General features: G+C 41.0%; 2 protein-coding genes across 5 annotated transcripts in view; both read left to right on the plus strand.

The window, feature by feature from the left end:
• The first annotated feature begins 452 nt into the window (after positions 1-452).
• Positions 453-21,303, plus strand: LOC129592737 (myosin phosphatase Rho-interacting protein-like). Of its 4 annotated transcripts, none has more exons than XM_055488843.1 (13): positions 453-795; positions 1,529-1,970; positions 4,649-4,732; positions 6,910-6,975; positions 7,517-7,668; positions 8,111-8,231; positions 10,068-10,394; positions 12,640-12,742; positions 13,652-14,110; positions 16,124-16,554; positions 18,337-18,764; positions 19,465-19,998; positions 20,880-21,303. In XM_055488843.1, the coding sequence occupies exons 2-13, from the start codon at positions 1,647-1,649 to the stop codon at positions 21,049-21,051; spliced, it is 3,201 nt and encodes a 1,066-aa protein (XP_055344818.1). In that variant the 5' UTR covers positions 453-795; positions 1,529-1,646; the 3' UTR covers positions 21,052-21,303. The 4 variants fall into 4 exon arrangements, with proteins under 4 accessions (XP_055344818.1, XP_055344819.1, XP_055344821.1 ...); XM_055488844.1 differs by having other exon boundaries at positions 777-843; XM_055488846.1 differs by lacking the exon at positions 453-795 and adding an exon at positions 868-1,062.
• A 1,272-nt stretch (positions 21,304-22,575) lies between these two features.
• Positions 22,576-27,196, plus strand: part of LOC129592727 (uncharacterized) — a 44,297-nt gene continuing 39,676 nt past the window's right edge. Inside the window, exons 1-3 of the mRNA XM_055488830.1 lie at positions 22,576-22,713; positions 22,950-23,184; positions 25,203-26,919. Coding sequence (XP_055344805.1) covers positions 23,073-23,184; positions 25,203-26,919 — 1,829 coding nt within the window. The 5' untranslated portion in view covers positions 22,576-22,713; positions 22,950-23,072. The remainder of the gene's footprint in view (positions 22,714-22,949; positions 23,185-25,202; positions 26,920-27,196) is intronic.

Consider the following 27,196-nt stretch of genomic DNA (forward strand, 5'->3'; position numbering starts at 1 on the left):
CTATTCTGTAACTACCGCACCGTTGCGGATGGCGTGGGAGATTAATCAGAATATTATGTCGAACGCCCTGAGGACGCTGTTTGACTGGCTTTTTTTAAACCTCACTTCCGGTGCGATGTCGCTCAAATTCTGGAGGGACAACCGTTTTTGGAAGTTTTCTTCATAATCCTGTATTTCGAGTTCAATTTTTATAGCTTTATTTTTTTAAAGAATTTATAAGATGAAAGTGGTTTTATTAGGTTGCAATTTTTCCATTCATATTCGATCATGTTGAGATAAGCCTGCCAGATGGAAGTCAAAAGCTGCCAAACATATCTCACTACGGTGAGTCGGAATGCCAGTCGCTTTCGATCCCGAGTCGTACTTCGACTCTGGGCTGGGTTGCTGTTTACGTCTTTACGACAGGCCAGCATTTTACGATTTGTGTGCTCTCTCTCGCTCCGTCTCGCATTTCAGTGAAACCGCCTGTATGAGTCGTGGAAAATCATAAAAATTTCTGTGATTTATCATTTGTGCCGTCAAAAGCCTTCAAAGCCGGTTTACTAACTTAACCAACCGAGGCCAGACACAAATTTGACGGATTAAACAACGCGTAAACGATACTTTTCCGCCGTTATCTCTTGTGTATCGTTTCCACGGGCGAAATCTGCTGTTTGCGTGTTTTCGATGTTTGGTTTTGCAGTGTGCTTGTTTATCTTGGATCGTCATCCTTCTTGCATATCACCGTGAAATGTAAATCCTGCGGATGTGTTTGTTGGACTTGGACTAGACTTAGAGGGATATATTTATCAAAAGGTAAAAAAAATTCATATTTATACGTTGTTGGAAATGGTAAAAGGAGAGGTAAATACGTGAAACGGTTTCGTTTTGATCGCTTTCGTTGGCGGTCTCCTGAATTCGGACTGGAGGTCCCCAGTTTTTTATTTAAGTTTTTATCTTTATTTTTTATTTGGAAATTTTGACATAGTTAAAATTCTTCACGCCAAAATACCGTGCAGAGCGGAAGTTTCCCGAGAATTTATTTGTTTTATTTTTACGTGAAAAAAATGTTGGCTGATGGGGGTAAAATTGTAAATAACAATTTTTATTCCCCAATAATTATTCCGTTTATATCTGGTTTGAACGACTTCTCCCCCACGGATTTTTTATTAGTAAATTATTTATTTTGTAATATTGTGCGATAAATTGTTTCGCATCCTCGGGCGGTATATTTTTTCTCGAATTTTCAGCCACAATTAATAATGATAAAAAGCAACAGTATGGTTTATTCTCGGGTCTGCACGACTTTTATCAGTAAATGTTTCGATCTTTTCCTGTCATTTAATTTTTTTCTTATTTGTTGACGCTGTAAGGTGGGCGTTGGGATCCTTCTGAAACTGTTAAAATTAGCCCACACTTGTGGAATGTGTCGCTCGAATTGTTTTCCTTTAAAACCGAAGCCCGGATAATCATTAAGAAAAAAAACTGCATCTTAAATTTATTTTCCGAATTTTCGTCTTTTTTTTCTGGATTTTTTTGGTGCGTTTAGGTGGGCGTTTGAATCCGACCACCGGCAGTAAAAACATCCCTACACAGCTATACTTGTGGAATGCGTTGAAATCCCGGGTGTGCACATGTTGTTGTCTTGATCAGCGTCCTCCATCGCGATGGCATCGTCAGCCGCCGCATTAGCACATGGCCACTCGCTGGCCTCCAGGCACTCGCAGCCGCATCATCATCATGCCGCGGCACAATCGCGCAGTGGCAGTGATGAGCATGCCAACGAACTCTCCGCGGCATCCCTTAACATTCACAACCAGATGATTACCAGCACCACCACTGCCACGGCTCGCTCATCACCGGCCACAACACAGCAGAGCAAGAGCAGCAACTGCCGCCGCTTCTGTCCGAACGTCTTCACGCCCAACAAATGCCAAGAATGCTTTCGCAGTAAGACGGCGCATTCAGCCGAGGCGCTGGCCGAGAACAGGGTGAGTTATCTGCACAATAAAAGAACGCACTTTATGATTTTATACAGTTGATCGATTGATCAGAGCGACGGATGCGGCGGAGGGGGCCTTATTAATTAATAGCCCCGGCAGGGGGGCGGTGACTGGCGGAGAAAAGGGGGCGTTAAATGTGCAATAATTAACTGGCTATCCGAAGATCGTTACTACTATATTTTTTACTTTTCGACTTCTTCATATTGTTGTCGATTGTTAGTTTAATTTGTAAAATAAACCGTTAATTTATTCTGGATGTTTATTTAACTTATTTAGTTAATAATCAGTCTAGACAGAGCACCTGGTGGTTGAAGAAGCCTTAAAAGCGGCGCTTGCAAGTTGTTTCGTATTTGTTTTTAATGGTATAGCTGTATTTTAAATTTATTTAGGGAATTAATTCGGTTTTATATTGAAGAGGGAGGTAGGGTTTTTCTGAAGGATTTCTATGACCACCGATTATTTTTCTACCGTTATTACTTGGGCCATTACATAGTCCACTACCCAGTGCAGCTTAAAAACTTATTGTAGTTACCGTACATTGATATTATTATTATTACGGCACAAGAGCAGACAACCCCAAAGGGACTTCACGTCTGGTCGAACAAAAAACATTGGAGCGCTAGACAGTCATGGATTTATGGATTTATTAAATATAAAACTTTTGTTCGGAAATCTACCGCCGATATTCCTGAACGTACCGCAGTTATTTACTATCTGATTAAGTGAAAACTATTTAAACTAACGCAATTAGACAACTGAATGCTGGCGCTTGGTACTGTTGCTGTTATCTGCGGAATTTCTCATCGTCAATGACGGTAGCAGGCTTCATGTAGAATCGTAGTGAAGTGGCTGAACGGACGAAAGCTTAAGTCGAAACGCTATAATTATCGTGATAACAAACATTTTCTAAGCATTGCCTGATAAAATCTTTTTGCTTAATAAATATCCTAATATTTTTTTCACAGACATTTCTCCAGTAATTGTTAATGAAAGTGTTTCTCAGCTAGAGATGTATAATACAAGGGTAGTAATAAACTTGGTCCGGTGTCTTATTTCGTGCGGCAGCGCATGTAATTCTGGCATAATTATTAGCGGCGTTATTTGCATGAATATTGGCTGTTGCGGATTTTCCAGATCACACATGTGTACTCTGTATGGATGCGAAAAAAACCAGCTGGTTATTTGTGTTCTCACGACAGCGCCGCCGTGTGTAGTCGGGGCGTGGCCGGGTGCATTGCGTTATGAGTGCTGCGGACACTTGTTGCTGGTCGCGGTACACTTCGCATATAACCATCGCGTGTCAATATTGGATGGCGCTGACTTTGCCGCATGCTTGCTGGCGTATTTGATATTTATTGATAGGTGTATACATGGTTGTTTGCATTTTTCCGCTGCTCCCCCATTGAATGTGCAGTGTGTGTATGCGTGCATGCGAGAATGTTCAGGTCGGAGCGGAAAATTGTCGTTTGTGCTTATCCGGATCAATCAGTCCAGTGTCAACTGTCAGCGCGTGCCACGCCAGCTTCTGTGGCTGTATCGGTACCGCCGCGGCTGCCCGCGAGACCGCCGCCTCGGCGAGCGTCCATTTATTCGTATTTGCTTCTCCATCGCCGATTACGCCGGATCATGTTTCCGGTATTGTGTGCATTACACCTCACGATCGCCCGACCGCATTCTCCGCGTTATTACCATACCGAGAATGCATTTTTCTTCGTTCTTTGCAAATAACCACAAATGGTCAGAAATTTTTTGAACGTTTCCGCGGGCGTTTTTTCGTCTCGATTTTGATGTTTTTTTTAATTTTTAAGTTTAGCGAACCTCAAAAAATATTTCATGAGTTTCTCGCAAACTTGGTTAGTTTTTAAATATTTTTTGTTTATAATTTTCGTTGTTAGAATTTTTTAGGTGATTTTGTTGCCGGTTGATTTAAACTTCTGTATTTCATGCTGTGTATGTAGTTTTTAATTTTTTTCTTAAATTATGTGTTTGTGTTTATTAACTAATTTACATACACTGCAGATACATAATTTTGGTCAGTCAGGTGTTATTTTTAAATCCAGTAAGTAGTATTTGCTGTTACTGTATTAGGTTGCTGTGTGTAATTCTCGTTATGTGGCTGACATTTGCAAAGAAACCGAGACGTGTTATTCAAGAAAACAGTCAACACAATCCCGGCTGGGTAGGCGTTTTTACGATGCGAAACAGGAAATGCTGTTGCAGACAGCTGGTCGAAATTACTGAATAATTTATAAACAAGTGATGCTTCGTATTCGTATAGTACGTAGTAGGAAAGTTTCTCTTGAACTAACTAACGCCTTGATTTAATTCGATGCGCATCCTCGATAGATGCACGGAACTGGTCAGTTTCAGAACATATATGACGCTGCAAAATCTACGTGTTTGCGTGTTTGGGGTGGCTAAATTTTCTCGGAGAAGTTGATAATTTATCTTGAAATTTTTCATTGCACCGTGCTGCAGTTACTTATACAGATATATCCATCGTAAATTTTCTAGGATTTATGTTATCTTTATTCTAACAACGCACAAGATGCCGACGGTAATAAGGGCTGTGAAAAAACATTGCCGGGTTTCCTTGTAACCGACATTTATTTACCCAGTTTAAAAGAATTTGGTTGACTAATTTTTGGCTTTTTTTTTGGTTGCAGGCGGCCCGGAAGATCTGCAAATGTGGATATCTGTTTGTGGCCCCGGTGGACTACGACTGCAACAATGCCGCGCATCGCACCCGGGTACGTGAAATATTGATTATTATGTTGAGTACTTCAAGTGGACCGCTTTTTTTGGGCTTGCTGTTGGGAAATAATGAATAGCTAAACGGTTGTTTGTGTCGTCCTAATAATTTAGAGAATGTTGGAAGGGGTTAAAATTTTAGAAAAATTAAAGAAATTATTTTTGTTTGTTTTTTTAGTTATATTTGTAGGCCGAAAACGGTAAAGTGATATTTTGTTGATTCGTTTGCCAAAACGCTGCCAATACTGTGCATTATTAACGGGTGACGGGAATAATCCCTGAAGAAAATTAACTGCTTTTGGTGCAGAATCCTGCATAAAGTCAGGGGTTATGTAGAATAGTGGCAGGTGGGCTGTTCTTGTCCAATCGAAACGCTTCTGATGTAGAAACCCAAATAAAAACAGAATAGATAAACGGCGGAGATTAGGATTTATTTTTTTTATACGATGAAAATTATGCGCCGATTTGTGAGACATTATGCGGTTGCTAGTATGAAATTAATATTAATTATGAATATTTGTTATCTGAATTTTTTATGGATAATAACAAAGTCCAGTGAAATTTCGACGGCCAAAACATTTTGTTCGACATAATGGTGCAAGTTTGGTAAGACATTTAAAGTAACGTGCAGACTGCATACATCCTTGTCAGATGTTATTTTTTCGAAGACTTTAGACTAACCATAAAGCACATGCTAGCGATGTGATTTTCGAAAATGTTGTTTGTTATGTATTTTATGGTTATGTTTCCTTATATTCTCGTATGTTTCCCTAACTTTAAGAAAAATTTAATGCACTATTTATCTGTGTGGCCCGGAGTGCATAAACGAGAGCGCGTAGGTGTTTGTTTATGTGTTAATAGTAATTGATGGATGGGCAGTGTGTCAGAAAGTGAGGTATCGGTGGCATTGTGTTGTGTTTTTTCTCCCCTGCAACATACCCGCAAACAGCAATCTGTCTTGCTGTTGTGCAGCTGCGCTGTCGCTCGGAAGTGCCAGTCAAGCGGATACGCGCTTTTTGTCCGTTCACTCGTCGTGGTGCGCTTTTTTTATTTCACTCATTTGGCATCATGGCCCATCTAATAAAATGATCATTTTAATCGCCCATGTAACAAAAGCACCTGCAGAATGGCATTACACGCCGATTAATGCGGTGGTAAATGAGCGGAAAATTAGTCAACTTGTCTGGTGTCGATGATGTGTTTTACACCTCCGCGTGCCGGCTCTTACGACATTTTTAACACAATTTTTTCCGGTATGCATAACAGCACAAAAAATTTATATCAAGATTTGTGTATTTCGTTCGCCAGAGCACTGGAAATGCCGCCTCAAGGAAAATTATCATTTTTCTTACAAAATTCTGTGTTTGTGCCTGCTATGAAAAATGTCGAAAATTTGTAGATCGGTGGCTTAACGTGTTCTTTTCTGCGTTGCGTGATAATTTCACAGAAGCGAAAAGAAACCTATAATAAAAGCAAAGTAAACTCGTAACTTTTTTCTTTCTTTTCGATTTTTTTATCTGTGTTACTCGTATTAAATTTTCACTTTGAATGCATTACTACATATTGAGTCGCTAAGATGAAGATGCGTTTTCTGATTTATCTTATCTTTTCTTACGGTGTTTATCAGTTTTATTAGAAGGAAAACAAATGACGCACGTTATGAATTATTTTCTGTGTATGAAATGTAAATGCTCATCTTTTGGTTGTTGTGTTAATTATTGCACTGCTCTTGGTTTGCGCCGCATATTATTTTTTGTAAATGTTCATCGGTGGTAATAAGGGGTGTTTTTAAAATTTTCCGTGGTGACATTTTCGTGCTGAAGCATCTAGTAAACCTGAAAAAATTTTTTTGAATAGTTTCGAGGTGAAAAAAATACTGCAAAATAATCATGGTGACCGGAAACATCTTTGCCTTTTCTCTTCAACATTTTGTATGGCTGTCTGCGAAATTTGTTGGTGTTGTTTTTCAACAAAGCGTGCTGGGCTGGCACGACTGCCAGAGTATAAATGGCGGAATTGCGCTGAGACCGGCAGTTCTGTTTGTCAGCGCTTGTATGCGGCCTCGGTTGCATAATCGTGTTTGGGGAGGGCTGTGTGACGGTGCTGGCATCCGCTGAGAGCACTTGGGACGCCGGCCAAGTACCGGCTGACCTTTACCTGTGCGGCTGTGTTGCAGAGATGGCAGCAGCGCTGGTTCGTCCTCTACGACGATGGAGAGCTCATCTTCGCCGTGGATAATAATGTAAGTGCCTATTGAAACTGCTGTGTTTAAAATCGTTATTTATTAAGGTATAAATTAACATTTTTTTTACGGTGTTGTACAATGTACACAAGAATAAATATTTTGAGGCTGTCCTGTGAGATCTGTGTCGTTTCGGTGTCGGCTTACGTTTTCCGAAGATAAAAAAACCGTTTGAAAATAAGAAACAAATTAAATTCAAACGCAAGTAAAAATTTAAATGGTTAGAAAATATTAAAGTAAAGATCATGAATTTTGACTTTAGATTAATTAATCCTTGAATTATTAAAATTTGTGGATTTATATTTTCGGAAGGTGTTCAATTTTGTAAGTTATTTTTGTTAAAAACGATTGCGCTTAAGTTAAATCTGGCGTTTGATTAAATGATTTGTTGGGCAGTTCGTGAGTTTTCAATAGAAGCAGTGAGAATTATTAAAAGCAGAACTTAAAATGCTTGTTTTATTGGTTGGTTTTTTTGTCGATGATTTCCGGAAGTAGTCAGCGAAATTACTGAATAATTTGCGGTTGTGTGTTGATGTTGCAGAGTGATACCGTGCCACAGGCTGTCATCGATATGCACCGCGTAACGGAAGTGCGGGACGCCAGCGAACTGACCGGGCACGAGTGCAGTCTGCTGCTGCGCGCGCCCGACCACGACTACTTCGTCAAGAGCAGCAGTAAAGAGGAGATTCGCTGGTAACATCGACATTCCATGTTTTTTATTTTTTCCAATTTCGTTTATTTACTTCTGTTTTACAGGGGTTTCTATTTTTTTTCTGAATTTGATTTTTTTAAATTTATTTCCTGGGCAGAGAAATTCTTCGGCTAGGTTTAGGGAAAACAAATATTTAGAAGAAGTTGTAGTGTAGTGGCTATTTAAAATCGATCGGTATCGTTTATCTAGTATGGAGACTGCTGAATTTAAAGTTAAAGTACAGTGCAGAAGCCGAATTTCCCTTTTTTTTTAGTAGCAGTTATCCGTTTATTTTCGTTCAAAACATTTTCTAATAATTCTTGGCGCGCGTTTTTATGTGTCCCATGGTTAAGTATGAAGAAAACTTGCTATAAACAAGCAATAATTAACTGCTGCCTTTCCTCGTTAAATTGTTTGAGAATAAAAATGATTCTTTGACGGCAGGTGGTATGATGTGTTGGTGATGTATCCGCGCAGTATGCGCTTCACGAAGCAGCAGCGTGCCCACAACCAGAAACGCTCGCGGACCCTGCCCAACAACGCGCTCAGCGACCAGCAACTGAAAGTAAGTGAAAACGCTCGTTTCATCATTTAATTTGATTTGTTTTATTTTTTTTTATATCCATCATTTATATTTTTTTTACTTTTAATTCTTTTTTGCTGTTTTGTATTTGATTAGCTTCGTTGTTTTCCTTCTAAAAAATCATTTATTTATTTCATAAACTAAATAGTGCCCTTTTGAAAATATTTCCTACTTTCGGAAAAAAACTGATGATTTCTTATCGGATTATTTAATGGCGACGCTTCGGTTGCATTTGCCGGTTTTTTTGTGACTTTTATGAGGTGCAGTATTAGGTCAGGTGTGTGAGAGAGATGCTGCGCTGCGGTTTGTACGTAGGGTCAGGAAGATTTGTGTGTTGTTTTTCGTGGCGTTTTTATTCTCAACAATTAACCTATAATGTGCGCATTTTACGATCTCCAGTCGTGCTCACCGCGGCTTTTTGCTGATGCGGTCAGTGCTGAACTAATTTACCGCCTTTGCAGCAGTCATAGCGCAATGTTCTGCGGCAATTTATTATTTACTCACACCCGACATAACTTGTGGTCAAAGTTTTTCTGGGGAACATTTTTTGTTGTCATCATGAGACGGGGAACACTTTTTTTGGTGGTGCAGGATTTGTGTGTTCGTTGTCGTGCTTGCCAGGGTATGGTGTTGAACGTAGAGCAGTGGCTAGCGAGCTGCGAATTGAAATACTTCAGACGAGCATTTCGGAAATTGTTGGCATAAGACAGTAATTTTGCTTTTCATAATTCGGGCTTTATTTTTATATCTGACGTAATTTACCGTATATTCCTATCAATCAGAAAGGCATTGCGGCTAAGTCTGAACCATTCATTCAAATACCTGTTAAAGTACTTGATTAAAATAAAAATACCTTCTAGTTTTATTATCTTTGTTTTTTTTTATTTTAACTCTCACCGCAAGGATGAGAAAAAATATAACATTATAGATTTCTTATAGTGAACTTGGCTGAGAACATCCGGTAATTTGTTTCCACTGAAACTCTACTCTGGTATCAGTGTTCACAGGATGGCAGAGGTCCTGTCTTTTCACGGGCATCGGTGCTACTGTATTTACCGAATAATTTGATTCATTTTTATTTCACAAAGCATGAGTACATTCGAGAGTCAAAAACGGTCGTTATCACACCAAAAACAATTCATTTAGCGCAGCTAGCCCTTCCATGGTTCCGAGTACGGAAGCGGCGTTGCCCCGTTGGATCTCCAGTGATAGGCGTTGACGAAAAAACTCGTGAGATCGGGGTTCGCCGGTATGATCTGCGAGCCGTTTACCAATTTCTTTTACTTTACTGATGGACGATTTCCCCCATGGACCATGCGTTTCAAAGGCTAATGCCGCAAAGTCGTACCGCCCTTCGAGATACGAATACAGTTGGCGTTTCCTACTTTCCGCTTGTTCGGCAGCAGATCCCGCGGTTACCGACGTGGATTTTAGGTGGGATTTAGCTACCGTGTCCACACAGGTCACATCCCATGCTAAACACAAGCCGCGTTTCCAAGCGAACGTGGTGCATCCATCAGGGCGACGTTCTGACGTGTGGGATGTTCCGCGAGGCTCCAGCTTGGCAGGAAAACCGGCGGACACCGAATAATTGTTTTTCTTAATTTTTTACTTAGTACTGTAATTAGATTGATGTGGCAAACGTGCTGGCAGATATCGTACGATAAGCTAAAACAAAAATAAGGTTTTCCGGCGTTTTGGAAAATAAAGGAGATTCGCACGATGGGGATTTTGCATGTAAAGATTTACAGAATATTTTTGATTAACCGATGACATGTTTGTTAGTACTCGTAGTCATTTGAGACTGATTGGCTGTAGGCATTGCGTAGCGAAGCAGAACAGCAGACAGCGAAAGCGGAGCCGGTACAGCTCGTTCCTCCGGCCAAAACCGCGGTGCTAGCGCCACCTCCCAAGCCATTCCGCGATCCCTCCCGGCGTAGCAGTCAGCATGTGCTGCCGCCCACTGCCGGCAGTGAGGACATCGGCAGCGGGACCGGACAGCGTCCGGAGATGCCAGGGGAAACGGCGGTGGATACTAGACGAAAGGAAGTGCAGCGCGAGATTCGCCAGAGCGCGCTGGATTATCTGGAGGCGCTGAAGGAGCGCCATCTGGCCTTCCCCGGAAACGCGGGCGGTGTTAATCAGGTCCGGTGTTTATTGGCAGTTAAGCCAGCAGTTTTCCTCCGTTAAACTAGCGATAATAAAAACCACGTTAATAAATATTTGTTAGCAAAACAGCCTGAATTTGTGCAGCGTTTATGGTTGTTTAGAATTTTAATCCCTATAATTATAATACATGAGTGACATGACTATTTTTAAGTTGCCTTGTGTTTCATTTAGCAATTTAGTCATTAAATTTCCTTCCGTAAAGCCATAACGATGATAAAGAAATTAGCGTAGGAATATAAGGAGATCTCTACCAGTTTATTTTGTAATGGCAAAACAATTTGAATTTGCGCCGAATTTTAATTTGTTCGGAAGTTTTTTCTAATTTGATTCATGACTGCATCATCATGTTTTTGCCGTGAATAAAATTGAAAAATGACCGGGATTAAGGGGCCAGTTTTTCTTATCTGAAAAATTCGTGCCGGTTAGAAATTGCAATGTTCTTTTGGCTGAAATTCTGAATTAATGTACTGCGACAGATACATCCAGTGTCAGTCCCTTAGTTAAATGCGGAAAGCGTAGTGAAGCGGCATCTTCGCGTCTGGCCTTTTCGATACTTGGAGATGCGGACGAAACGCAGCTTCTCAATTTGATACGTACAATTTTTATAATTTCTTACTGATCTATTTAGCAGGTTCAGAGCTTTGTTTTAGAACTGAATGATGCCAGAAAAATAAGAAATTAGTTTAACTGTTTACGGTAAAAAAATTCCGAAGATTCTTTCTTTCATCGCATGGCAATTGGTGGCGTTTAGTGGAAATACTATATGAGAAATAAATTCACAAAAGAAGAGAAACAAAATAAAATCGGTTAATATCAGTGCTCCACTTTTAGGATTAGGTTTCTTTAAAAGTAAAAACTGTAAGAAAATTGAGAAACGTAGAACATTAATGAAAAAAATTTTTCCGCTTCAAACGGATAATGATATGAGTCTGGTATGGTTTTATTTCGGTCGGTGTTGATTTAATTGCGAAAAATGTTTAGACTTTTTTTTCATTTGCGTGAAAACTGCGACGGAATAAACGCATCAATTGCAAACGGTCTGAACAGCGTTCTTTCGGCCCTAACTGGGTGAATTCTAAGTGGTCTTGTCTGATACACCGCGGTGAGTGTATGATTGGCTGATAGCCTGCATAATTAATAAACGTTGCTCAGCGCTTAAAAAAGCAGCCGGTAAATGATGAATGACGCGGTGTAATGAGCGCGCGTGGATTTTGTGCTTAATTGTTTTGTGTTACTCACATATCCAGTTGGTTTTAACGATACCCTCGTCATCAGCATGATTTGACTCAAGCGGTGCGTAACGCCGGTGGTCGAGCGGCAATCAGAGCACAACGCTACCGTTTTGGCACGCTTATTTCCAGTTTTATCAGTTCGTGGCGTTCGATATTTACGAGCGGCAGTGATTGGTAGCGGCGCCGTTCTTATCGCCATTATTACAACATTTTTGGCGGAATTTATCGGGATCAGTGGCGAAATTTTGCAGTTAACGATTCCGTATTAAATTGGAATTTTTTCGGTTGGGAAAACTGGGCGGCGGCTCGTTTTTTACTAAATAATTTTCTGGATATATGAATTTTCCTACGGATTTGACGTTTCCAGTGGATTTTTATTGCCACATTATTTTATGGTATTTTTGGCTTTTTATTTTCGAAAAATTGGTGTTAACGATTCGCTATTCAATCAGATTTTTTGCCGGGAAAAACGGGCGGCGGCTCATTTTTAATAGAATATTTTTGGATATATAAATTTTCCGCGGTTTTGACGTTTCGGGTGGTTTTGTGGGCAGATCATTTTATGGTATTTTTGGTATTTTATTTTTGAAAATTTAGTTCCAATGATTCGAGTATTAAATTAGAATTTTCTGCCGGGAAAAACTTGGCGGCGGCTCATGTTTTTATGCATTTTGCTCCTACTTTGACGCTTACGGTGGAATTAATTGTCAGATAATTTTATGGTATTTTTGTGCGCTTTATTTGAAATATTGACACTAATTGGATCGCGGCGATTTGTTCGTTCTTTTCTGTTAAAATTGATCGACCGCTCCTGCGATCGGTGACGGTTGGAAATATTTTTTGTTGACGAATTTGTCCGAACGTTTGAGTGTGCTGACCGTTTCATTGAAGCCAGGATTTTTTTATTTTCGTTATTTACTGTATTTTGTTTTATACTGTTATGATGGATTTCGCTGCGATGAAATTATGAAATATTGGGAATTTTGCAGACCGCCAAACCGGAAGCGGTGGCCACTGTTGCCGTGAAAAAGGCGGAGCATTTCGGAGCGGACAGTTTCACGGACACCGATCTTTCTACCGACTCCGAAGAAGGTCGGTCGGTATTTAATTTATTTTACGAGTATTGTATCGGCATGCCTTCCTGTGCTGACGTATCATGGTCTGAAGATGAAGAATGTCTTATTTTACGACTTGCGCTCAGAGAAACCAGGAAATAAATTATGTAATAAATAAATATGCCTGCACGAAAAATAAATAAATAAATAAATTAGGAAAATGGTCTTTGTTATTGCACTGGGCATCTGCTTTGTCGTAAAGGGGATGATTAACTTGAAGCAATGAAAAGAGAGGCTGTTTTAATATATATAATTAATTTTTAGAATTAACATTGTTTTTCGCAACATCTGGGTATCTCTTAAAATTCGTGATTGTTTCTGCGTTTTATGCGTAAATACAGTACATTTTTAACGATTCGAAAATCACTTACCAGAATGTGAACTGTATATTTAAAATTTTCTTCGGTAAATCGTAATTGGGCTTAGAATTATAGTAGATTGTACTTAACGAAAAATTGTTCGTAAATTAAAATGAATTTCGTTCATCCACGTCTGTTCATCCCCTGATTCTTTGTAGCATAACGTAGTGAAAGGGCGTAATGAGGAAGTTCGGCAACGACAGGGGTCTTGCACATGCAGGTTTAAATCGCAGCCTCTGCGAGGAAAAGCTATACATTTTTTTAAAGTTGATACTTCGGAGTGTTTCTGAGCTTTTAAATGCTAAAAAGATGTATAAATTTTTTCCCCTTTGTTAACCGGACATAGTACTTTCAAGTTTCAACCACTTTGGTTTGCGCTTTGATTTGTATTTATCCTGATAATGTTTTCATAATTATGTACTGTACATATTATGTAGTGATTTCCTGTTGTTTTTTTAAAAAGCATTATTTTTATTAAAAGAAAAATTCAGTTAAAAGTAGACTAATCAATTTCTCGTGTAATGTAGTGGCTCATCCCGCTGCGCCGCCCGTGCCCGCCTCGGCCCCGCTGCCCACGCCCGGCGGGGGCCAGCGTTTCGTCTTCACCGGCCTGTCCACCAAGGATATCGAGGATTTGAAGCAGCTGCAGCGCATCATGAGCAAGAAATCCTCCACCGGCTCCGTGTCCAGCCGCTCCTCCAGCAGTTCCTCCGCCTACGCCTCCTACAAGGCGCCGCTGTCGCGCACCACCACCCTGCCGCCGGAGAAGACTACCAGCACCACCACCGCGGGGCGGCCGCGCTCCCCGCCCGTCAACCGCACCGCGCTGTCCAAAGCGAAAGAGCGCTCGCGTGTCCGGCCGCGCTCTAAGTCTCCGCCACCCCCGCCGGTTACCGGGGGCCGGAAGGAGGGCGAAGGGGCGGAGCAACGGCTGCGGAATTTACGGGAGGAGTATCTCGGCGACCGGGCGGCGCTCACGAAAACCGGTAAGAGGATTTTCTCTGTAATTGTTTTTTTTTATTTCATCGTTTTCACGATTATTACGCTTGCAGCAATCGTAATAATAAGCAAATGGTTTGCTTACTCGAATAATTCTTAATATCAATGCTTGTTGAGGTGATCAGTAGTTCCTTGTTGATAGCGTAGTGAGGTGGCTTAAACCTGGCGCTTTCGTTTCGATACGCCTAAACAAGCGCAACGAAAAGTAAAAAATTTCCATTGCTTGGTTCATTCTGGTTAATAATTGCAGGTTTTTATGCAGTTTTTTTTGCCGGCAAATTTTTTTCTTGATAATGTTGTACGATTGTAGTACCAGATGTTTTTACGATTATTAATTTTACTTCATTCTTAAATGCTAATTTTTTAAGCTTCTTGATTTAGGAAAGGTTAATTGGTTTGTGCAAATCAATCATTCACATGTTCTTCACGATTAAAGATTTTGTTTTTTTATCAATGATAATCGCTTTCTTACGTTGTTATATTTAGGAAATATGACATTTTCTACTATATTGGCCGGTTTGTAAAATGTCTGCTAACTGCATATTTGTACTATTTAAATGAATAATTTTTTTTTGTTTTGTTGTGTTGCAGTACTTTTTTGGTTTATTGATTATTCTGCATGGATTTTGAGACATGATTTTAAAAATTCTGGAAATTGACCTAATTTGGTGCCCGTTTGCTTGTGCATTGAGATATCGATGGAAGTCGGTGTTTACGTTTATTCAGGGATTTCGGGGTTATCAAACTGACAGTTTTATCGCTTTCGCCGGGTTAACTAATTGTTGGGTCATTTTTATCCAATTATCGGTTTGATTTATCTTATGTTGACATATATTTCCGCCGCTAGACATGCGCCAGACCCCGGTCACATAATCGTTTAATGTAAACACGGCAACGCTAATCTCACGCTGCATTGGGAGTTCTTTTTGTATTGGTGAGATCTTGGTTAATGAGCTCAGCTGAATTTTTCTATTAGTGCGGTGGGAAGGTTATTAGCAAAGGCGTAACTAAATCTCTGCGTTGCTAGCAACGTTGCGATGTTTTTTTCTGCGCCGACAAGGTTGATCCAAAATGTAGCTTGTGAGCAGGATACAACATAGACATGATAGTGTAGTGGCACAATCGATTTCCCATCTCTCCGTTGTGCATTGCGGCACTCGGCGAGTCATACTTCTAAAGTGATCTCAATAATCGTGCAAATATTTTTTTCACAGAGTGGTAGTGGTTCATCAACTGTCAATTAAACAATTGTTACTTAAGATACCATCTTTGTTTCCCTTCGTCTTACTGAAGACAAAAATCATTACCACACATTTCTTGGTCCGATCACTTCATCCGTTCATCGGGAACGTGCAGATAGTTGACTGTACGAGTACAAGCCTTTTCTGCCTTTTCCGCACAACACTTTAAAATATCCGTAGTGTTTCGTAAAGTCAGTAAAAAGTTTCTGGAAATTTATTTAGTTGTCGTTTACTGAATTTCAATTTACAGTTACTAGTAGGGACAAAATGCAGCATACGTATCACCGGAATGAAGGTGCCATTGCACTACGCTGTATTCTCTGAAGTATGAGACTGATACACGTCGTAGCGGGATATTAAATAAAAATAACTGTTGTAAATTTTTTTCAACTTTTATTTTTTAATTTTGTAAAAGTAAATGTCTATATGGTACCCGACTCAACATGTGTCTTTTACAGCAAAGTTTGAAGAAGATCGCGTAATAACCAGATTTTTAGCACACAAGAATCCGTTGAAACTTATCACCTACTTTAGTTCGCCAGATCTCGACTCGCAAATACTGCGCGCGCAAACAATTTGCAGAACATTATGTACAAATAAATCACTTGGCTTTAGAATGACACAAAGTATTACAAAAAAGTGATTCGGAGTGCGCGAAAGCGAAAGTTTTAGTGTATGTATCCCATTTTTGATAAAGTATACTGTACCTGTTGAGTTTTTCTCGCTGATATGAATCTGATTGTGCGATGTCCCACACAGGTAAGCCGGACTCCCTGCGTTCCTCCTCGCTGTCCTTCCACAACCCGGAGCCCATCTACTCCGTGCCGCGGACGAAACAGCGCAGCAGCGCCACCGGCAGTCCCCCGGTGACGAGCAGCGCCGACCAGTCCACGCAGATCAGTCTGGATGTGCGGCATTATGAGACGATGGTGGCCAATCTGGAGAAGCGGCTGCTGGACCGCGAGCAACTGCTGCGCGAGGCCGCCCAGAAGATGGAGGCGCTGCGCGGGGAGCAGAACAGCGTGGTGGTGGAGAAGAACAAGGCGCTGGAGCAGCTGGAGCGGGCGCGGCGCGACGGGCAGAATCTGTTGAGTAGTCTGGAGATGAGCCGCACGCTGAATGACAAGTACGAGAAGCGGATGCAGTTTGTCGTGGAGGAGATGAAGCGCGGACAGGCGGAGTATCATCAGGTCAGTGCGCATGAAAAAGAGCCCGGAAGGTGTATTTTTAAAGTTTTTTTTTCAAATATTATTTTTTTAAATTTTTTAATGCTTTTTCTGGATTTTTATGTACTCGTACTACGATTTTTTTCTCTCGAATATTTCACTGCAATTAAAATTGGTCTAACAGTGAAGCCGCTTTTAGTTTGAAACTCAAATAATTTACTCTACTGAATAAATATTTTAACGTACTATAAATATTTAGCATTTTCGTTCAATGCGTGAACAGATGGAATAATTTGTAGTAAAACGGCTAAAACCACCGGCTTCAAAGTTATAACGTGCTTGGGTGCATGTAGATTGATCGTGCATTAAACAAAGCGCAGTGCATTTTAAATAGTTTTTCTTCATTTTTCTGATCCTGTTTTAAAATTTAATCCTGTTTTAAAAATTAAATTTAGTTTTAAATTAAAACTGTTTTAAAATTTAAATGCAGGAGCATTTTTGAAATGTGTAATGCCAAAGGAAATCAGAAAATAAATTCCTATTTTACAAATTAATTTCAAAGAGATAAACAAGTGGAAAATTTAACTATGTACTAGTAATTCCTGATTATGTGATATGTTTTTCCCGTAAATACAGTAGGATTGTTTCAGAATTCCGTATCGGTCTTCTTACAGAATTATTTTGGTCGGAGTTTTCAGTACGTAGTGCATTCGGCGCCGAGCTGATGGCGTTAATTGTAGTAAAATACTAAAATGGCACATCGCCCGAATTCAATCTCGCCATGTTCTTTGCTACTGTACTGTGTATATACCAGTCGAAGCTCGATTTTAACTAAACACTGCTCTCCTTTGATTTTTTTTACTCATGTTTTAAATAAGCCAAAAGCGTTCTGGAACTGTCTGATGCCAAAGCATTATCCGTAAATAAATTATTAAATTAAATCATATGATTATTATTAATAATCACATTACATATTGATATTATTGCATCTGAAATTCTCGATACGAGTGTATTTTAGTGAATACGATTGGCAGGGAATGTATGATACCAGGTTTAATGCAAAGAAGAACTATTACGTGGTGCAAGTACTTTGTTGTTGGCTATTCTTTGTATCTGTAGATGCCAGCCGAATGCATTTGATTGAATTTTATTGGTTTTCTTCCATCTGGTTTATTTATTTCTTTAAACCGTTTTCGCAGTTTTTAACGCCAGAAAAATCCTGATATACAGTATATTATCTGTGTTTTACGGACTACGGAGTGAGCTTTACGTCCAACCGGCTGTTTATTGGTTAAAATGTTAAAAAATTTTTTTCACTTATCAGCACTGCAGTGTGCAAAACATAACGTTATTTGCGTTGCGTAGTGCAATGGCGTATTCAAATCGTTGTGGAAATCCTGGCTACGTGTGTCTGTACATACTTGTGCAGTCAACCAAAGCGCATGGCATTAAAATAAGTTCATTTCATTTTTTTAATATGTTGGAAGCGTTTTTCACCTGTTCAGTGTCACACAGAGCAGAAAAAATATTCTTTTTGTCTAAATAAATATCTGTGTCTGAATAAATAGATTTTAATGAATTTTTTGTCTTTTTTAAAAATGATTTAAATTTTTGTTATTCTGTGTGTGTAGCTGGAAGTTGTTGTTTTTTTATTTTATCAATGTTTCAGAAGCGTTTTTCACTTGTTTATTGACACACAAGTCAGAGAAACATTTTTGTGTAAATAGATAAAACTGTGAATAAGAGTTTGTTCTTTTTCAAATAAATTTTTCGTTGCACTGATTTTCGTTGATTTTCTTTGTCTAGTTGGAAGAAGAGAAATCTACCGCGGAAGCCGCCTTGCAATCCCGCATCACCGCTCTGGAAGCGGAAGTTTCCTCCCTGCACGCCGCTCACCGCGAAACCAGCAGCCAATCCGAGCAGCTGGCGAAAACCAGCCACGAAGAGACCGCCAGTCTGCGGCGGAAGTTGATGGAAACGGAATCGCTATTGATGGCGGCGCTGCAGCGCGATCTGCCGGACGATGAGCTGGGTGTCGGCGGAGGAGGTGCGGGGGATATCCTCCAAGGCGGCAGCGATGTGCGGGAGGTGGGGGTTAAATTGATGCGGGCGCTGAAGGAGATCAAGGCGTTGCGGAAAGAGAACGTGGCGCTTAATGATCAGATCAGCGAGATGAATGTGGAGTTTGCCGATGTCCGCGAGAAACTGGAGACCATCACCACCCAGCGCGATAGGTAAGCTAAGAATTTTAATTGCATATATCTTAGTTTCTGGCAGGGAATTGTATTTATTTCCAAGGACATTATGGCGTATTTTGTGAAAAATTATTTGCGTTTTTTTCCTTTCGTATATCGTCTTTTCGCTTCTATTTGTTTTATATACGTTTCGTTATTGGTTTTTGTTTAACATGTTTCTTTTCTATCGGTTTTTGGCATACTTTTTGGTTTATTTTCCGGAGCCTGTGTTTAGAACTGTATTTAGAATAATTCAATTTTGGAAAATTTATTTCGAATCGTCTGAATTGCTACAATTGTTTTGGGGCTATGTATTCGGAAAACACTTTCAAAATGTCAGTAGACATAACGGAAAAAATTTTAAGAAAACGCTTTATAGGAGTATGAACTGAACTTCTCTTAGCATCTGCAGCCGGCGAACACACCCGGCAGACGACCGTGATGCAGACATGCCATTTCACTACGCTCGATCTGGTAATTTAACACGAGGGTTTACGCGATAAGTTCAACCATAAAACGATTTAGTAAATATATCACCCGTGAAATTCGTGAAATACTAACAGCTTATTGTCCGTTTTTTTTTCATCAACAGCTGACAAAAAAGCTTTTTGGATATCAATACAACAGTGCAAAGCTGAGGAAAATTCATACGATGCGTATTTATTTTTCCCAGGAATATTCATTTGACTTTACTGTGTAGTGTGCATTGTACGGACAGCGCCGTGTCAACGGACGACCTGGATGACGCCGCCCTTCACCGCGAATGCCACGCCACCATCGACGCCCTCCACACGGAGATCTCCAGCCTGCAATCCCGCCTGCAATCCCAGGAGAAACGCCACCACACCGACCTCTCCCGTCGCGACGACGTCCTGACCTCCATCTCCACGGAACTGGCCGCCCTGGCTCCCTCTCCCGACCGACATCCCCCGGAAGTGGGGGAGTATAAACAGGAGTTGGCGGAGATGCAGCGGATCTACGGGAAGAGTCTGCTGGTGATGGAGCGGGAGAAGGAGGCGCAGTTGGCGGCGATGCGGTGTCAGTTTGAGGACGAGGTGCGGATGGTTAAGAGAATGAAGGAGCAGGAACTGCAGGATGAGGTCAATGCCACGAAAGCGGCGCTGGAGGCGGTAAGGAAGAGCTATCAGGATAATCTGGATGCCGAGCGGAATCGGCTGATTGAGTTCTACGCCAAGACGCCGGGTGGGAAGAATTCCGAGGAAGTTGGAGCCGCGTAAGTGGCGTTATTATTATTGAATTTTATTTTTGAATCGTTTGTGTTCATATATCTTTAAATGTTTTGTTATTAAATTGCTACAGGTTTTTCTCCTAGTTTTAAAATATTTCTATTACATTTGATACGTTGTCTTGTCGATGTTCTTAAATTTTTATCTGTCTCGGATTTCGAAGTGTATTTTCCGTTTATGTACGTGCAACAGAATCGCCAATTTTGTTTGTTTGAAATTTTCTTATGGTATTATATCTTCATTTCTGTTTCCTGCTTTTACTTGAAAACCCGTGTAATCCGAATTATGTGAGCCTATGATGTGCTGTATTGTGGAGAATATTGTAGTGTAATGTGTAATGTTAGCATGATGTCCTCCATTATGTGAGCATATTATCAGCTCATTGCCTTAAACGGCGATGTCATTTTCCTTCGAGTTTGCATTTGAGAACATAACTTTTAGGAAATAATTATTATAATAAATCTCAAAGATTGATTGCGTAGATGAATTTGACCAATACATTATACAAGTAATAAAATCACCTGCAGCTTTTCGATTTTTTTACGGCATTGCATCCTGTTATCTCTTCTTGCTTTTTGTCCTGTAAGATCAATTTGTGAAACTGATGCCGTACAACTGCGCAGTATCAGAATTGTGTGAGCATGTCAGCGTTGTTGCATATGTGAAAAATACTGTAGTATAGTGTATCGAACTCGCCATCACATATGTCTGAACACTGCGAACCGATTTATGAAAATTGCCGATGCGTTTTCCCACCGTTAAAAATCAGGAAAAGTTTCAAGATACGTAATTGTTTTTAATTTGATTTTTCAAAGAAGAAATCCAACTCATTTTTCATGAAATTGTCAATGCTTTTTCAATGCTGCAGGGCGTCGAGTCAGGAGTTAGCGGCGGAGATGGAGAAACTGCAGCAGCAGCTGGAGGACGTGGCCGGTCTGCGGGAGGAGTGCGAGCGACTGCGCAACAGCCAGGGGCAACTGCAGACGGCGCTGCAGCGCTGCCAGGAGTGGCTGCATTCCTTGCACCCAAGTGCGCCGTGATGTTGTTGTGTTTTCCGTGAATGAGGGCTTTTATTCTTTTAACTTGCATGTGCCTGTTGTTTATTGTAACATCATGAATGGTCAGCGTGTGCTGATGGGGCACAGGAAGTGTTGTTCGGCGTGATTTGTAGTGCCATTGCGTTGCTTGCCGTTTGCTCATCGGTCAAATCTCTTATTTTTCCTATTAATATAAACAAGTGTAAGAAAGAGGGTAATGTAATGCAGAAAAATGTTATTAAAGGTCTACACCAGCTCGCAGCGAAAACAAGAATCGCTGTTTTTCATACGCGTCGTTTTTGTTGTGCTTTTTCTTAACCAGAGTTAGTTGTGGACGTCTGGCCGCTGAAGCGAAACACAAGTGCGCAACGGTTATTATTGAGGGAAACGAATTGTAGTATTGGGAAATCAAATTCAACAAAACTATAGCATGGACAGTAGGACACCGGTAAAGCCGTAATCGTGGGAAGCGCTCCCTTGGAAACAGTAGTTGCAGACGTAATGTGAATTCAATTCTGTTTCGGACAAGACCGGGTATTACGCTACATATATCGACGTACGGTACATCGTATGCCTTGTTTTATGTGCGAACACAGTATATTAATACAGGATGTGGTTCTATCTCGTTGCATGCGCTGACTGCATTTGAGGCTGTTTCGACATCGCTAACAACGGATTTCTGCCCGGTGTTTGCAGAACGAGCAGCTACGGAGCTCCAAGGAAACTCTGACGGCAGTACAGCAGTGACTGTGGTGATGTGCGACCGGTAAAATGACCCTCACCAACGTTCCAGAATATTTGTGATGATGGTGTTAGTTAGCTCTGCCAACCGAGCCGTGCGACGTATTCCAGCACCGGAAGATTTGTGCCGGAAGCGCTTTTCTTGGTTCTTGATGGTCGTTAACATTTACCTAGCAACAAAATGGCTTGCTAGATTTTGAGGATTTCGGTGCTTGTAGCCGACAGGAAGGTGGAAGGTCTAAATGTCCTTCTGCTAAAGGTTATCAATATCCACCGAAGGTGTCTGATTACACTAAGTACAACATTATAACCACTATTCCCGCTACAAACTTAAGAACAAAAAAGCATATGCATCTACGTCCTCCAACATGTTGCTTTCCGAGAACAGAAACCGTATTTTCCGCGTTATACCACCAAACTGCTTCTGCTTCTTAAGGCGCAGAAGCTGGAGGATTAATAATATAAGCAGCGGGACAGTGGGTACGAGTACTTTATTACAACAGCTCTGCTGGTAACGCAAGTCCTACTTGGTTTACTGTCCAGTTACTGTTGTTCATATCGCCAACCGCATTTCCCTACTAACTATCCGAGATAATAGCGCACAATTTTATTTACCACACAACAAGCCGGAAGCGCAGCTTTTGCAGTGTATGTCTCGCTGGTATTCATACTACGTACGACTGTTAACTGTTTCTTGCAACAGAGAAATACAATGTCCGGGTAACTCGATTCTAAACGACCTAGATCTGTTTATCAATGAATATTATCACAGTTTGCAGCTTTTATTAGTTGAATAGCTCACCGATGAAAAATTGCGGCGTTACTTGTTTGTGTATACTAGTTCATGCTTCACATAGTTTCTGCCACATTTTTCTTTATTGACTTCGTTATCTGAACGAGCCCGACACAAACTGAAAATGACAGGTAAGGTCAACTTAAAAATCGATTAATGTGTGCTTGTGGGACTTACATAATGATGACATTTTGGTTATCATGCATAAATATTGTAATATGTGAATTGTTCATCTCATGCCAGACATGCCGACCAGAATCGACAGCTGCCGGTTTCGTCCATTGCTGCTGATTGATGCCTGCAACAGTGGGAATCATGCAGATGGCAGCATAATACGAGTAATTACTAAAATTTTAAATATTTGCAGAATTTTTGTGTCGCTGTAAGTACTAGCCTGTGCCATTAGTGGCGTGGCAAAAACAAAAACCGAGTGGAACATCGAAGCGGTACACCACCGGTAACCATTGGGCGTCAGTCAGGATAATCGAGAATGGATCCACCCAATCAAAAAGATTTACAGCGTAAGGAACGAACAAAACGAATACGGATTTTGCGCGATTACACTCATATTATGCCAGTTGCTGAAAATCTTACAACTGTCGGTATGTTAGGTGAAAACTAACGAATCTCCCCAGAAGGTAGAAACCTTTGTTTTAGCGTTGGTTGCTTACGTATGCTGATGTGCTGGGATCGGCACTGAACATGCTGTTTACATACTATTTACCGTGCTACATAAATAACATAATATACCTATATGCCTATATAATATAACTATTTTTAATATCGTATTATTTAGATCTTTGGTAGTTTACAGTTTCATGCAGATAATCAAAATAAATTATTAGTTGTCAACTTGTCAATAAGGCAACAATTTGGTGCCGGAATAAGGGCAAGCAGCCTGCACATCACAAAGGGGCCTAACAAATTATCTGTAAGTATTAAAACCATGGCAAAATAAATCTGAGAAAACGTGCCGGGGTAAAACGCTACTTAGCTGATTATGCTCAAAACAGATACATACGTATAATACTCGTACTGCACTTCTACAGATGTGCTGCTAATTGCTTGCACGGTAGCTTAAACAGACGGGGACAGCAATGTTGACATAAAGCACAACCTATATTCCACTGGCGCCTGACCGAATACTTAGTATTGACCTATATGCGCCAAGGCACCTACAGATAATCTGTAAATTAATAAATTTTGCCTTTTTCGTCGAATCCGTTGGGTGCACGGTGTTGGGCCATTCGCGTACGTTTAATCAGTCACAAAGCCAAAAGCATGTCGAAGCTTATCACTTCAATTCACTTGTGGTCATAGATAACAAGGGAAACCGAAACTTCGCTTAACAACACTTTTGCAAAATCGTACACTGTGTGTACAAGACACAGAGGTCTCAGAGGACACAAAGGTCGTCATTTGAGTGTTCTGTGCAGATAACAACCGGCGGCACTGTTCAAGTGTTCATATACATACTGGCTGGTGCTATCCACATGTACGATATTTTGGTGTCTTCAGCGCACACGTATGTATGTTACATGTGCCACGTTTCGCGAAAATCTAAACAAAAGAAATGTGTTCATAACTTCATATACGAGTACTGCAACTAAAACTTACACAGAAAAATGTACGACAGTGTGCACTCAAATTACAGTATTATCTATTTTTTCTACTGTACCCGCGCGAGTTTAAGGGACAGTAAATTCCCCTGGACCGCCCGCACTAGATGTCGGTTTCTTTGATGTCAAAGAAGCCGACACCCAGTGCGGGCGGTCTGGGGCAATTTTCTGTCCCTTAAACTCGCGCGGGTACAGTAATAGGCTTTAGTCATTTCGAATATGTACTTAATAGCATTCATTAATCTGGGCGGTACGAAGTAACTTTTATCTCATAAAATCAAACCGAAAAATTATAAAAATTTCAAAATACCAAAAGTATTTTTCAATAGCCTTAAAAGTCCCCCATGTTGAGTTTGGCTACTGCTGCTCGATAATAATAATTATTAATAATAATATTAGTGAGTAGCAGTCAGTAGTTGCTTGTAGTGAGCAGTGACGGTTCTAACATGAACATTTCCGTTCTTCACACTTTCATAACGTGCCTCTGTTATGGAAAAAACTCAGACCCTTCTTTACAGCTCCCTTGACGTCATTTCCGTAAGGGACAGAATAATTATTCTATGCGCCCCGCAAAACGGCAAAATATATCCCATATGCATACGCATAGCATTTTAAGCATCAATGCGCATAGTACTGGCCACTGCGGACAATTTTGCCCTGGTCTTATGTGTTCTGACACATTTACAGAGAGTCCCTTTCGCATATTTACGTGCAATCGGTTACAAAACTAGAAGCATGTTCATTTTTCATCCAACAGGGGCCGCAGTACATGTCATTACCGGCTATAGATAACCAGCAGAACCGAGGCTTCTCTTAACAGGTCATCTAAATGCTGTCTTTGGAATTTTTTAACGACCGCTAACTTTTACTATTCAGTTTCAACAACCGGTCCCTGCTGCTGTTTATAATGAATTTAAAGAATGTTTATAATGAGAACGGTTATTGAGGAATCCCGAAGTAACCTTTGACTACAGTGACCAGCGCTTAAATCTTTTCTGTAGCGAACCAACCGTCCACTCATTCCGTCTGCGCGGCAACAATGAAAGCTCTCTTCATGGAATGTGTTCACGACCCCGATTCAGCGGTTGTGCACGCAAAAATCCAAGAAGGATGGAAAAAACTGGGAAAGGCTGCAAATCTGATGGTGCATTTTCCGGTAGGCAAAGCGAGTGTTTCTGTAGTTTCCTGTCTCAAGTACTTGTCCCGACGACATGGTCTTCCGCAACCAGTAGTTAAATACCTGCTGTCCAAGTTGTGCTCGATTACCGATAAGAACCCGGAAGTTTCGAGTGACGTTTACTTGAACCAGCAAATCGCACAGTGTCTGAAATACTGCCTGCAACAAGATCCGGCAGTTATCAACGCGAAGGAACTTGTGACTGCTTGTTCTACCGTGCTGGATGCGGACGCCACGGATGCCTTTCGTGACCTACCTTTGCACACCCGAGAACTTGTTTCGCAGCTGATGCAATGCATCATCCTGAAGATCAGTGCATGCAGCTCTGGTAACGAAGCAGATCGTGATGGCTTGGTTAAACTAGCATTTAAATACGCTTCTGCTGTAAATGCTGATACAAAACTCCAGTTCCAAGAAACGCTGCAGGCACATGGAATATCGGTGTCGGTGGGTGGCAAGAAGCCGTCTGCAGCTGCACCCATCGACATTGTCAGTGAAAACAGCAGCTGGTCAAGCGAACGACTACTGGCCAGCGGACAGGAGATGCTTAGACAATGCGTGAACTCGGGGAAAAGTGCAGTGAAAGCTGACGCCGTAAAGACGCAACAAACAGTCACCACGGTATACAAAGAAAATATGTCAGAGAAAACGGAATTGCAGCGGATTGATTTGGCTAAAGCCCTGAACAGCAGTCGCGCCAGCAATCGTGGAACCGCGCAGAAAATGGAAATCAACCCGGCGCTGATTAGTAAGGGCAGCAGCGTCCGTTCTTACTTCCGCAGCACTGCGCAAGAAATTGATAATCTGTTGGCCCGAGCTCAAGCAAACATGGCCGTCTGCCAGGACGATATCGTGTATCTAAAGGATAAATTCTGTTACGGTTACGTGGGGAATTTCTGGGAAGGCCGAATGACAACCTTTGCCAATATTGCGCTGGCCTTTTCCCTCATCGCCAAGAATCAGGTCGTGGACGATGCCACGCAACTGGAGCTGGCAAAATCAACTTTCGAAGCGTCACTGGACAGAGGTTACGATGACTGCCGGCTAAAGTTCTTGAAAATGTACCATCTGTGTGCCGAGCGAAGTAATGGAAAACTACCGGAAAAAGTCTTGAAAATCTTATTAAATTTCCAAACGAAGAGCAGCGAGTGTACGCGGGATATGAAGAAAATGTTGTGGGTCATTCTGAAAAAGGACGACAACAATATGCAGGAGAGTTTTGCTGTTGCCCTGGATATCGTGAAGCTTGCAACGGGAGAACAGGATGAAGTGACCCAGCATAGCATTGAATATATCTGGGAGCAAGTTGTCCATCCCGGTCGCGCGCTAAATTTAGAGAAAAGTTTGTCTTTTTCCAGTACATTGGTTGATATCTTGACCGGCCAGAATAAAGGTCACTACGGCTTGAAAACCGCTGCTTCAGTGGCCGCCGTCCTGAACGACTTGATGGCACACGCCCATGAGAAGCTTCCCCGGGCCATATCAGAGAGTATTCAAAGTCTGCTGACTACTGTGGAGCAAGCCTCGACATTGTACTCCCAGTAAGGCAACCCTACTGCACGCTTCTAATTTTTTGCGTTCGGACGACTTTTTCTCTGTAACTTCGCACTAGGAAGCACTGATAACCGCTGCTGCAGAAGTGGGCACTGGGCAGCTATGAATATTATTAATATTTAAATTGCTTAGCTGAGTAAAAAATATTTCAATGTGATAGAAATTCACAACGCCATTAATTTAAGAAAATGTGTTCCAAATGCGAAAAGCATCGAAGTGTCCAGTAGCACGATTCTCTTTAGCATCTCCGCCACGTCAATGTAT

This window comes from Paramacrobiotus metropolitanus, unplaced genomic scaffold (assembly GCF_019649055.1).
Source record: "Paramacrobiotus metropolitanus isolate TYO unplaced genomic scaffold, Prichtersi_v1.0 Parri_scaffold0000055, whole genome shotgun sequence".
Classification (NCBI taxonomy): domain Eukaryota; kingdom Metazoa; phylum Tardigrada; class Eutardigrada; order Parachela; family Macrobiotidae; genus Paramacrobiotus; species Paramacrobiotus metropolitanus.